Source organism: Nyctereutes procyonoides, unplaced genomic scaffold, assembly GCF_905146905.1.
Source record: "Nyctereutes procyonoides isolate TBG_1078 unplaced genomic scaffold, NYPRO_anot_genome, whole genome shotgun sequence".
NCBI classification, from domain to species: Eukaryota; Metazoa; Chordata; class Mammalia; order Carnivora; family Canidae; genus Nyctereutes; species Nyctereutes procyonoides.
In genome coordinates this window covers 19,259,581-19,272,439 of record NW_026575144.1, presented here as the reverse complement: position 1 = coordinate 19,272,439, position 12,859 = coordinate 19,259,581, and the positions used below count along the sequence as shown (strand labels likewise).

Below are 12,859 nucleotides of genomic sequence, written 5' to 3'. Positions count from 1 at the left end.
ATTTACCCAACTAGTAAACTGGTGGGTACTGAGAACTTCTACCTATGCCATTTTACCACCTAGGCTGTGGGCAGGCTTGACTGATGGCCACACAGCATGTCCCAGCAGATTCCAGGGCTGTCCACAAAAAAGAGTATTGGAGGACTGTGTGTGTGGGTGTCAGTCTCCACAAGGGAAATCATGGGCTCCTCCCCTCAAGCTTATCAGCTTCAGGGTATCAGGAACCCTGATTCCTTGACTCACAACTGTATGCCTGAAATGAACTAGGCTCTCAGAAAATTTTGAGGAATATAGGAACACTTTGTCTCCATTGAGAACTATGACACTGCCATCATCACCAGCTCAGGGATTACATCTTCCAAAACAACTTATTTGAATCCTGGAAGAGGGTACTGGGAAGATAAAACAGCAAATGTCCCAAGCTATGAAGCCATAACAATAAAACAATAGCAGGTTTACATACTGGTCTCTGAACTATGTTCCAGGATCTGTGCTGAGTCCATTTTTAGCATCCAAAAACCAGTGTGGAAGGTATGAGGCTCAGAAAAGTTTGGTAACAGAAAAAAAAAAAAAAGAAAGAAAAGAAAAAGAAAAGTTTGGTAACTTGTCCAAGGCCACACAGCTAGGAAGAGGTATAACTGGCACTCAACTCCATAACTATGAAACCAAGCCACCCTGCTCCCATGGATTTGTGTACATTCTGATGTGCTATGTCCTGATTCTGTTGGCATAAGCCAGAGGTTTCAGGCTCTACTGTAAGGGCAGCTCAGACTCCTGACTTGTGGATTTCTACTAGAATCTTTTACTGTCATTTTCTCCATTTAATACAAAGTGCCCTCCTTCACATTGACTACTCTGTTTGATTTCTGAGCATTCTGGCTTTCTTTTTTTTTTTTAATTAATTTTTATTGGTGTTCAATTTACCAACATACAGAATAACACCCAGTGCTCATCCCATCAAGTGTCCCCCTCAGTGCCCGTCACCCATTCACCCCCACCCCCCGCCCTCCTCCCCCTCCACCACCCCTAGTTCGTTTCCCAGAGTTAGGAGTCTTTATGTTCTGTCTCCCTTTCTGATATTTCCCACACATTTCTTCTCCCTTCCCTTATATTCCCTTTCACTATTATTCATATTCCCCAAATGAATGAGAACATACAGTGTTTGTCTTTCTCCGATTGACTTACTTCACTCAGCATAATACCCTCCAGTTCCATCCACATCGAAGCAAATGGTGGGTATTTGTCGTTTCTAATGGCTGAGGAATATTCCATTGTATACATAAACCACATCTTTATCCGTTCGTCTTTCGATGGGCACCAAGGCTCCTTCCACAGTTTGGCTATTGTGGACATGGCTGCTAGAAACATCGGGGTGCAGGTGTCCAGGCGTTTCATTGCATCTGAATCTTTTGGCTTTCCATGTTACTCCTCCTTCCCATTGTGTTTTGCAATCTAGTGTCAGGTTTTTAAATTCAGCCTGACACAGCTAATTCACAGGACCTTGATAGTGGTAACACTCCTCAAGCTACCTGCAAAGATATTTAGAATTATGTCCACACAGGGCTGCAACAACCCCTCTGGAACCATCAGCATTTGACACAGTAAGCTCCATTTTGTAAAAGTCGGGCCTGGACAGCAAGGATCTCTGAAATGCATGGGGGATAGTATCGTTGAACTTTTCAGATTTTCCTCTGCAGTACATTTTTTAGTCATTCTCATAGGAAATTGAGAAGGGTGGAGAGATCCACACTCAGCAAGTCTTGGCCTGTCTTTTCTTTCCTTTGTTCCACTGGATGGAGTTACCATTCCCTAATAATCTGCTATATCCTGTTCTCCAGTGAGAATTCTAGGAAGTTGGCATCAAGGATCCCTAAGACACCCCCTGGGTCTGGTGATTCAAGAAGGACTCACAGGAATAAACATATCCTACCTGTGCATTAGATTTATTACAACAAAAGCAAAAGCAGCACAAAGAGTACATGGAGTGAAGGCCAAAGAAACCCAGGCACAAATTGCCCTGAGATCTGCCCCAGTAGAATCTCACAGGTTATACTTAATTCCTCCAGCATGGAATGCAACCATACCTCAAACACTAGTTGGAGCTTCAACACTCAAGGGCTTTATGCTCAAGGGACTCGTCACACAGGCACCCTCTGCTTAGTACATATCAAAATTCCAGATGCTAGAAGGAAAGTAGGTGTCAACATTAACCACATCCCACTGTTTACACAAACATTTTAGCCGTGGTAAACTCAAAGGGGTGGATAAACTTAGAACTTACATATTACAGGGGAGGAAAAATCTTTCTCTCTCTATCCTTCTGCACTTAGTAGCTGGGCCCATGAGTCAAACTGATCAGAGCCAGGTTAATAAGAGAAAAAGTAGTTTTAGTTACAAACATACATGCTAGGGTTCACAGGGAAAACGTGGCTTCCAGAGGTGCCAGATGATTGAGGCTTACAGACCATCATGCAGTGTTAGTGAGTGAGTCATTGGCAGACCTAATCCCCTTCAGTTGGTATTCAAACCTGGCAGAATGAATTTGCTGACATCATGATGTCAATGAATTTTCCTTTCTCTCTCTTTTTTTTAAAATTGTATTTAATTATTTGAGCACAAGCTGGGATGGGGTGAGGATGAGCAGAAGGAGAAGCAGACTCCACTGAGTGTGGAGCCTGAGATCATGATCTGAGCAGAAATCAGACACTTAACTGACTGAACCACTCACGCGCCCCTCAATGAATTTTCCTAAGGCTTCATTGTCCAGTGTGGAGTCTCCTGTCTCCATGGACATGTGGAGCCCGGAGAGGCCAGAGGTAATTGAAGTGGGATGCTGTAGGGGCAGCACCACAATCTGGAACGATATTGACAATGTTGAACTTTACCTGAGCCCCGTGCTACCAGACAGAAGCTACAGTCAAAAAATCTGCCCACCCCACAACGTTTGGTGTCTGAGAGTGGGGAAGAGTTAAGCCAAGCTAATCTGTGGGACTGCATTCTCAGTATCCGTTTTGTTTGGCTATATCAGCCTGAGGCGGGGGTGGGTTGGTGGGGGGAGGGGGAGTCTTGAACTAAGTAGCCTTCATGTGCAAGCACACAACCTCGATTAACAGCCTGCAGAATTACAAGCACATATAGGCTCCTGGATTTCCCCAGCAGCCCGCCTGAGCAACCCTCTCCCCTGCCTCCCAGGGCTTTCTTCTTCTGCCCACCTCCCCTTAGGTAAGTCCCCTGGGGAGCTTACAAAAACCCCACTCTTTCTGATTTGAAGAGACCAATCCAGCCCAAGGCCCAGAACCCCAAAGCATTTCACTCACAGCCCATGATAAAGGCCTCTGGCTATGCCTCTCTCTCTCTCTCTCTCTCTCTCTGCCTTCAGTCTGCTTTGACCCCTCCATCATGGGACTATAGGACCTGTGAGGAAGAAATTTGTCCAGTTCAACTTGTCTTGTGGTTTTTTGTTAAACCATAAAGAAGTATCCTTTCCTGTATGACTTAGATAAAACTCACCATGGGTCCCCCATTTCCTTCTGACAGGCCAGACACAGACCCTCCAAATTCCCATTCTGTGTCTCATTAATGGTTAGCTGAATTATTTGTCTCCATGATCAATCAGAACAAAATGTCTATAAATTTGACTTGGCCAAAACTCTCTCCTTCCCTACAAGACTCCTCCCTAGGGTTAAACAAGTATTGGAAAGGCCAAACAATCCCTTTCAAAGCTTGGCTGACAAGGAATGATTTCCCTATCTCACCACCCTCTCTTCTCCTCCCTTACACCTAATTTCCAAGCTTGTTTATACCTCTAAATAAAAAGCCCTCTTCTGACTAATCTTTCAGACTTTTGCAGATCTTAAGACCAGAACTGTCTCCTTATTACCATAATCACTTTCCCTTATTGCAAGTCTTTTTTTTTCTCACTTAATAAATTCCATTTTTAGAGCACTTTTAGACATACAGAAAAAGGCATGGGAAGTACTCCCCCTACAGATTCCCCTATTATTAACATCTTGCATTTGTGTGTATAGCTCCAACTGATGAACCAATATTGAAATATTACTCCTAACTAAAGTTCATAGTTTACATGAGGGCTCTTTGTATTGGGCACAACACCAGGTATGGTGGTATAAAGTACCATTAATTTATCATACAAACAGTTTCATTGCCCTAAAAATGCCCTATGCTCCAACTATACCACTTCCCCTAAAGCCCTGACAAGCACTGATCTTTTTACTAATCCTATAGTTTGGCCTTTTAGAATGTCATGAAGTTGGATTCATACAGGATATAGACTTTTTAGGATGCTTCTTTCACATAGCAATGTGCATTTAATGTTCCTTCATGTCTTCTCGTAGCTCGATAGCATGTTTATTTTAACTGCTGAAGAGTATTCCATTGTGTGGATGTACCACAGTTCATTTATCCCCTCACCTGCTGAAGAACACCTTGATTGCTTTCAATTTTGGCACCAACAGGTGTACCCAATTAGCCAACTCACTGAGAGGAAATGATATAACACAGGTCTGCACTTCTTTGAGCCCAATCCCCAGGTGGTATTTTGACTGTCCTAAGAAAAGTAAGGGGCTAGGTATTATCTACAGACCATCAAACAAGTGATGCCCTTCAGGGGTACCAATGCCAAAACACCTGAAACAAACGCAAGCCTGGCTGGACCGTAAGGATGTTATTCACATATTGGGGCAACTGTCATATAAAATGTTCTATTTCTAGAGTACCAATCTGGTGTCAGCTGGCACCATGGCCAGCTTTCATAGCCCCATATCCTTATCTGCTTCTGTAGGTTTACTGTGACTTGAGATACAAGTGCCGGTTTGGTAGTTCCAGGCTAAAGCCTTCTGGAAGACTTAGTGTGTGCAACCAACATCACTGTACCTTTGAATAGCCTCAAAAATCTCCCTTCCAGAGCCAGGTGTGGTCACAGCACACATTCTTGGAGGTATTCTCTGAGTGGGGAGCCAGAAGGATAATGATTCTGCCAAAACATTTCAGTTGAAAGATTAAGAGTTAACCCAAGAAGGTTTTTTGGGAAGAAAGAAAGAACGTTTCCTCTGTGATTACAAAGTAACCAATGTCACCTGCTCTTGTTAAAATTAAATACTTATGAATCTGTCTCCTCAACTAGATGGCAAGTCACCTGAGAAGAGGAAACATGTCATATCCATGTCCCAAACATCATAACTAATGGTCACTCATGGTTTGCAGACTTTTGAAGTGAATAAGGAGCTCATGGCAATGAAGGCTGTCTTGGACATCCCAACAACATGTTTGAACTACTGGATCCTAAGCATTTATGGGCTTCTCAGAACCTGGAAATGGCATGTGTAGTGGAACTAATGCTTTGCAGCCCAGTTTAGAATCTTAAATTCCAGCTACAACTAGAAAATAGCTTTACCTCTTCTCATTTCTCTAAGTAGAAACAGACTCTCCGAAAGTCTCAAGATATTTCAGACAAGTCTAAAACTATGAACCTCCTAGGATCCTGATAACTTATGCTGTAGACATTGTAAGAGCATGCTATGCAATGTCCTTTTTAAATTTTTTTTTTAAATTTATGATAGTCATAAAGAGAGAGGGGCAGAGACACAGGCAGAGGGAGAAGCAGGCTCCATGCACCAGGAGCCCGACGTGGGATTTGATCCCGGGTCTCCAGGATTACGCCCTGGGCCAAAGGCAGGCACCAAACCGCTGCGCCACCCAGGGATCCCTGCTATGCAATGTTTTAAGCCTAGCTCAATTTTGTAAATGTTCCTTAAAATTTATATTGACAATGCCAAGTGAATGAATGCTTGACAAGTAAAAATAAAAACACAAAAAAATTCAATTATAACTACAATACAAGGGAATCAGCCTGAAATCAAAGTTACGGTAGGTCAAAGACAGCCATTATGACCTCTAACATGGTACAACAATCACTGAAGCTTTCAGAAAAGAGTAGTTCATGCTGGATGAGTATTTTCTCTCATGGATATGATGTCATGTATTTGCAAACATGAGTAATCTCCAAGGCAAATATTAGAGGTCATGGTTATATAGAGGCCAAAGCACTTTGACCAGCATTTTCATATTTTATCATATTGTGTGAATTATTAAGGTGCACACAGAGACACCAAAGCATGCACAAATGAAGTTACTGACTCAGAACCTCAAAGAAAGATAAGTAGGTACTGGCAATGAGTTCCTGCCCACTCTTCCATAGCACTTGGGCCTGAAAAGGACCTAGGGATTATCTAAGAAAGTACTTCTCAAACTTTAACGTACCAATAAATCACCTGAACACTAGGAGGACTCTAATTCAGTAGGTCTGTGGAGGGGTCTGGGATTCTGCACTTCCTAAGCTTTAGTTGATGCTGATGCTGCTGGTCCACAGACCACACTGAGAAGTCAAAGTCAGGCTCAGTGCTTTTTAGCCACAATTATTGAAAACACAATTACATTGGAGCTCCTTCCTTCCTCCCTCCCTTAGTCAATCAATCAGTGATAATTCTGATGCCTGGGGCTCACTGTCAGAGATTCTAATTCAGGACTAGAGATTAACTCAGGTGTCAGTACTTGTTTTTATTTTGCAAAGATTCCCAGGGAACTTTCTGTTTTGCACTCAGGGTTGCAAAACACTGTCCAAGGCTAACCCTTTTATTTAGCTGCTGAAGGAACTTGCAGAGTTTAAATGAAACTCAACTCACCCAGCTTGTCAGTCAAACCCAGAACCAGTCCTGGAATTCTGACATTGGACTCATAGTTCCATGCTTGAGTTTCATATCTTCAGGCAGGAGCCCGGTCCATTAGAAAGGAGTTGCCCTCTCTTGTTTCCATTGCTCTTTTCGATTTGCACACATGCGCACATAAACACACTCACATACTTTATTGGCTGTTTCCTTTCTCCTTGATGCCGTTCTGTCCTGTGAAGTTTGGGGGCCTGTTTATCCCAAGGAGCCACTTGGCAAGATTCCACAAACCTGATGAGCTGAGCTGGAGCCCCACAGAACCAGGACCACTGCCAGACTCATAGCAATCATGGGATACATAAACACTTCCTCTGTCTGACTGACATGTTGTCAATAGATATCAAAGAGGTGAAGGGGACTAAGGGGCACTGACTTCCAGTTATACAATAAATAAGTCAAAGAATATGAAGTACTGCATAGGAAATATAGTCAATGATATTTTAACAACTTTTTATGCTACAAGTGGTAACTAGATTTATCGGGTGATTATTTCATAATGTATATAAATGTCAAATGACTATGTATTATACCTGAAACTAATACAATATTGCATGTTAACCATACCAATAAAAAAATAATGTTTACGCAAAATAATTTTATGCGCAAAAATTCCAAAGCCATACAACTGTCAGTACAAACAGCCTTTCTAACCTTCATGCCAGTACCTGTTTACATGATGGAGCTTTAACCTCCTGCACTCGGAGCACACAGCCCTAAACTATCTGAGATGGTATGCGTCTGGGAAAGTTCCTGCCATCAGTTGATTCTGTCAAATGACAAGTCTCAGATGTGCTTCCTAATAACTCTAATGGCTTTTTCACTCCACATAAAACAATGTTTGGCTGATAGCCACTCTTCCCTTTAAGTGAACTTATGCTTCCACAGTGGGCCAGCTTAGCCCTAGTTTCCTTCCTTCTGCTCCCTGGGTAGTTCCACTCTCCTTCTCCATACTCTCATTTTGCTTAGGGAATTTTACTGCCTACTTCTATCATCAAAGCATACTAAGGAGTGGAATTGGGATTCTCTATATTTGGGCAGTCTTGAGACATGATGAGTTAGGAAGAACACATGGATCCAAACCATATCCTGTGCTTATAAGATGTTAAGAGGGCCAGTACATTGTTCCAGGAATTAGGAATGGACAAATGTGGTCTACCACAAATTGCCTAAGTCCCTCCTTGGATGAGAGATACAAAGATGACTTTAACTCATCCAGAGAGGGATCTTGTATGACGTTCCTTCTCAAGCACACACTTTTCCTTAAAAAAAATTTATATTTGAATGCATAAAATAGATACATTTCATGTTTTATATTTCTTTTTTGGATAATCCTTCCTGTTATATAACCTTCAACTTTAGAAATGTCAGGACACTTCTCTAGGTGCTGAAGCAAAATGTAGAAGTTCCCTGAAGAGAAAGAAGAGCCCCAGACATCTGGGAGCCAGCATGACACTATCAGCTAGGCTCTGGTGTTGCTGGACAGTGACCCACAGCAAGAACCTGTGTTTTTCTGTAGCACATTACATCAACAGCAGATGAAGCCACCCTGACACCATGACAGATCAAGACAAAAACAAGGTCACTCCAAAAACAGATCTGAACACAGACGAAAATATGAATGCTGTCCAGCTGGGTCCAAAAAATGGCCAAACACAAGGTGAAACTCTCTCCACTTTTCTTCTGACAGCATTAGGGGGACCACAATGTTGAGAGGGAGGTAGGAGGAGACAGGGGTTTTGCAGTGTTGAGGGAAGGGCTAAAATTATTTTTACATTAGCATAATTAATCTCTTTCAAGTTGTATTTTAGACAACACATAACCTACTTGTTGGCACCATAAAGTGATTAGCATTTCCTTAAAGTTTTTATGTCAATCTGTCCTAAATGACATTGACGACAGAAGCCAGAGGAGCAACAGATTCCTTCCAATAGGAAGGAAAGAACTCTGGGGATAGTATTTGACAATTCAAAGTGCTAGCTTCATTTCCATCAGACTGAATATTCTGAAAAATACAAATAATTGTCTATTTTTTCAGTAACAAATAAAACAGGCATGTTATTGAAGAGAGCCTGGTTCAACTGAGATGTCACTTTGCATTGGGAGTTGCTATTTGGGGATCCCTGGGTGGCGCAGCGGTTTGGCGCCTGCCTTTGGCCCAGGGCGCGATCCTGGAGACCCGGGATCGGGTCCCGCGTCGGGCTCCTGGTGCATGGAGCCTGCTTCTCCCTCTGCCTGTGTCTCTGCCTCTCTCTCTCTCTGTGACTATCATAAATAAATAAAAAAAAATTTAAAAAAAAAGGGAGTTGCTATTTGAAGACACTGAAATGCCTGATTTAGAAAACAAGATCTTTTTCCTATTTTCTAAACAAACTACTGGCCTATGTGAAATATCTGAAAACCAGGAAGCCCTGGAAAGCCTGAAGAAAGCCGAGGACCTAATCCAGCAGGAACATGACATCCAATCAGATGTGAGAAGTCTGGTCACATGGGGCAACTATGCCTGGCTGTATTACCACATGGGCAGACTGGCAGAGGCCCAGGCTTACCTGGACAAGGTGGAAAACACTTGCATGAAGTTTGCAGCTTCCTCCTGCTATAGGATGGAGTGTCCCCAGATGGACGGCGAGGAGGGCTGGGCCTTGCTGAAATGTGGAAGGAAGAACTATGATCGGGCCAAGGCCTGCTTTGAGAAGGCTCTGGCAGAGGACCCTGAAAACCCTGAATTCAGCACCGGGTATGCAATCACCATGTACCGCCTAGACAGCTTTAACATGACTACAGAGGCTAGTGAGGCATTCTGCCTGCAGCCCCTAAAAGAGGCCATCAGGCTAAATCCAAAAGATGTGTATATTAAGGCTCTCCTTGCCCTGAAACTTCAGGACCTGGGACAAGAAGCTGACGGAGAAAAGTACATTGAAGAAGCACTGAACAACACATCCTCCCAGACCTATGTCTTTCGATACGCCGGCAAGTTTTACCGTAGGAAAGGCTGTCTGGATAAAGCTCTTCAGCTCCTAAAAATGGCCCAGCAGGCAACACCCTCCTCTGCCTTCCTGCATCACCAGATAGGGCTTTGCTACAAGGCATTCATGATCAAAATAAAGAGAGCTGCAAACTGGCAGCGCAGAGGTCAGGATAGAGAAAATGTCCACAGACTGGTTCACTTGGCTATATATGAAATTGAAAAGGCTTTGATGTTAAGGCCCACATTTAAGTTTGCTTATATTGAACTGGCCGGCATGTATGCAGAAATGGGGCAATACACAAAGGCTGAGGACACTTTTCAGAAAGTGCTGTACATGAAGAACATTGACGATCATCTACAGCAACAGATTCATTACCATTATGGCCATTTTCCAAGAACAGGACAAGGAATCTGCAGATAAAGCAGTCACCCATTACTTAAAAGGTCTCAAAATCAAAACAACCTCCCGCACCAGGGAGAAGATTCTTACTACCTTAGAGAAGTTGGCTAAAAGATGTGTTCATCAGAACGTACATATGGTGGAAAGTTTCAGCATCCCTGGGTTCATCCACAAGTTGAAAAGGGAAGGAGCAAAGCCCTGGAGTGTTATGAGAAGGCTATTAGCCTGGTTGCTGACTTCAACAGGGTGATTTGAAATATAGGTCACTTTTATCTGTTCAATGTGTTCATAACTAAATATGATTAACATCTTTGCTGATTGCCACTTTCAGAAACACATAACATGTTGAAATACAAAACAGTTGATAAAACACATATTCAGCTGCCTGCTGAACCCCCTCTTACTTTCCTTGCCGACCCCCCCCCACCTTCTTTCCCTTTCTATCCATGTGTCTATGAAAGGAGCATCCATTCTTCTAGAACACATCCCTGTACTCATTGGCCAAGGCTGATTACTGCTATTTTGGGCACCTACTATCTGCTGGACCAATATGAGTCCTTTTCCCTACAGTTTTGCATTTGGAATGAGCAGCTTCCATCCTCACTCTAACTGGTCTTCTAAATAAAGGAGTCTTAAACAGGGATGATTTCAGCCCCTCCTAGGCCCACACTCCAGTCACATGCCAGCAGAGCTATGTGCACATACCCCTATGGCTTCAGAACTACACCCATAGGATGGATACACATTGGTCCAAAGACACTCCTGCTGCTTGGTTCTCACGTTCAGGACATGAATTTCTTGACATGACAGTGATCCTGAACCAAGAGTTCAGATTGCTCCTATAGACATGCATCGGGCATTCCTCTACACACACACTGATCCTGGAGCTCATACCAGGTTATTTCTGCATATTTGTGCATACATATATTCTGTATTGAGAAAATACCTGACATTTGCTACCCACTCAGAATTTAAAAAGCATAGTAAACAGAAGACAAAAAAAAAAAAAAAAGAAAGAAAGAAAGGATTTCTTTTTTCATGGGGCCAGGGGCAGGGACCCACCAGATCTGAAAGCAAAGCAAATAAGCAAAGATAAGAAAGGAAAAAGAAGGGACTTCATGGGGTCACTACTGTGTCCTGCCCCAAGGCTCATTTCCCAAGGCCTTCCCACAGCCAAGACCTGCTGGTCAGTGAGCCAAGTCTATATAACCTCATAGAAACTCGAACTTTTCTGAGTACGTTAGTTCAGCCACTGGCAATCACAAAGGATCCCTGTGTTCCAGACATGTTGCTGGACATGTACTCATATCTAAGAAAAATTAAAATGTATTGGGGAAAGACAAATATGGGAAAAGCCTATTTAGGAGGTGCAAGCTAAAAGTGACAAAAATATTAATGCAGTTTTTAAGTGTTTGCTCTGTGGTGGGTGATTTAATCTCCCTTTTCTATCTAAAATATTTTCTCCCGGGATCCCTGGGTGGCTCAGCGGTTTGGTGCCTGCCTTTGGCCCAGGGCGCGATCCTGGAGCCCCGGGATTGAATCCCACGTCGGGCTCCCGGTGCGTGGAGCCTGCTTCACCCTTTGCCTGTGTCTCTGCCTGCCTCTCTCTCTCTCTCTCTCTCTCTCTCTCTCTGACTATCATAAATAGATAAAAATTTAAAAAAAAAAGACCCTTGCTTTAAAAAAAAAAAAAAGTGTTGCGTAGGGATTTACTTCAACAGGCCATGGAAATGTAAGGTTGGTTTCTCCCAAAGAGCTGGAACTGACCGGTGTGGAGGGACACAAAACATGTAAGTAGCGCCCTTTTCAACCTCCTTGCTACTAAACTAAGAATGGATTTATTATATTTAGCTTACAAAAAACCACTAGAGCAGGAATATTGTTTTCTTCTTGTAAACAGCATGGACTGAAGTCATCCAGTTTATCAGCTAATTGTACTGACTGATTTCTTACACAACCACAAAAAGTAAGGAAAACTAATGGGTAGAAACCCAATGGATGAATAGATATGATATGAAGCACATCTAGTAAAATGTGACTGTAGGATCTGGGTGGTGAGTAAACTAGTGTTTGTTGTAAAATTCTCTCAACTTTTCTCTGTTTGATGATGGTCAAAACAAAAGTGTTAGGATAAAAAGGTAAAAAAAAAAAAAGCCATATCTAAAAAGTAAGCCAAATAAGGCAAATGAAACAAAATATAAATGGGCTAGAGGTTAAAACCATATGGAGAGGAAATATTCCAAGTGATCTGTTTGAAGTGCCAGATGTTTATTTTCCCCACCCCTGGGACTTTGCACACACACACACACAACATGCACGGGCATCAGCACCAAGGGAGAAAGGGGCACCCCTGGCTCTCAGCCCTGGACCTCGTGGTGTGAGAGGGGAGAAGAGGATGGTTTTTCTCTCCTGCACTCATTAAGGACTGAGGGGATCCATGAGCAAACCCCATCCCTTTCACCTCTCAGCCCAGGAGAAGCTGCCTTGGTAACATGTTACTGCTAACCTTGACAGTAAGTAGAGAAAGGAGATGCATGTCCCAACCATCACAGGGTCAGGTGTAAGGATAAAGAGGGGTATGGTTTGGATTAGGCCATGAAGGGGGCTGCTGACGCCATCCAGAAGCCTATGCAGCCATGGGGGGCGATGGGGTGCACAGTGCTCGGGCCTCTGAGCTACTGTGTCCCTGGCTGAACAGGAAGGGTAGGGGAAGCAGATAGGGTACAGTCATTGATTTTGCTCCCACTTTGG

The 12,859-nt window shown here is 43.1% G+C and overlaps 1 protein-coding gene across 1 annotated transcript; it reads left to right on the top strand.

Annotated features, from left to right (window-relative positions):
* The first annotated feature begins 4,616 nt into the window (after positions 1-4,616).
* LOC129499134 (interferon-induced protein with tetratricopeptide repeats 1B-like) lies at positions 4,617-10,363 on the top strand. Its single transcript, XM_055308761.1, is given in 5 exon segments — positions 4,617-4,675; positions 8,794-8,840; positions 9,042-10,096; positions 10,098-10,293; positions 10,296-10,363. Coding segments are annotated over 5 exon segments (1,425 nt in total).
* The last annotated feature ends 2,496 nt before the right edge of the window (positions 10,364-12,859 follow it).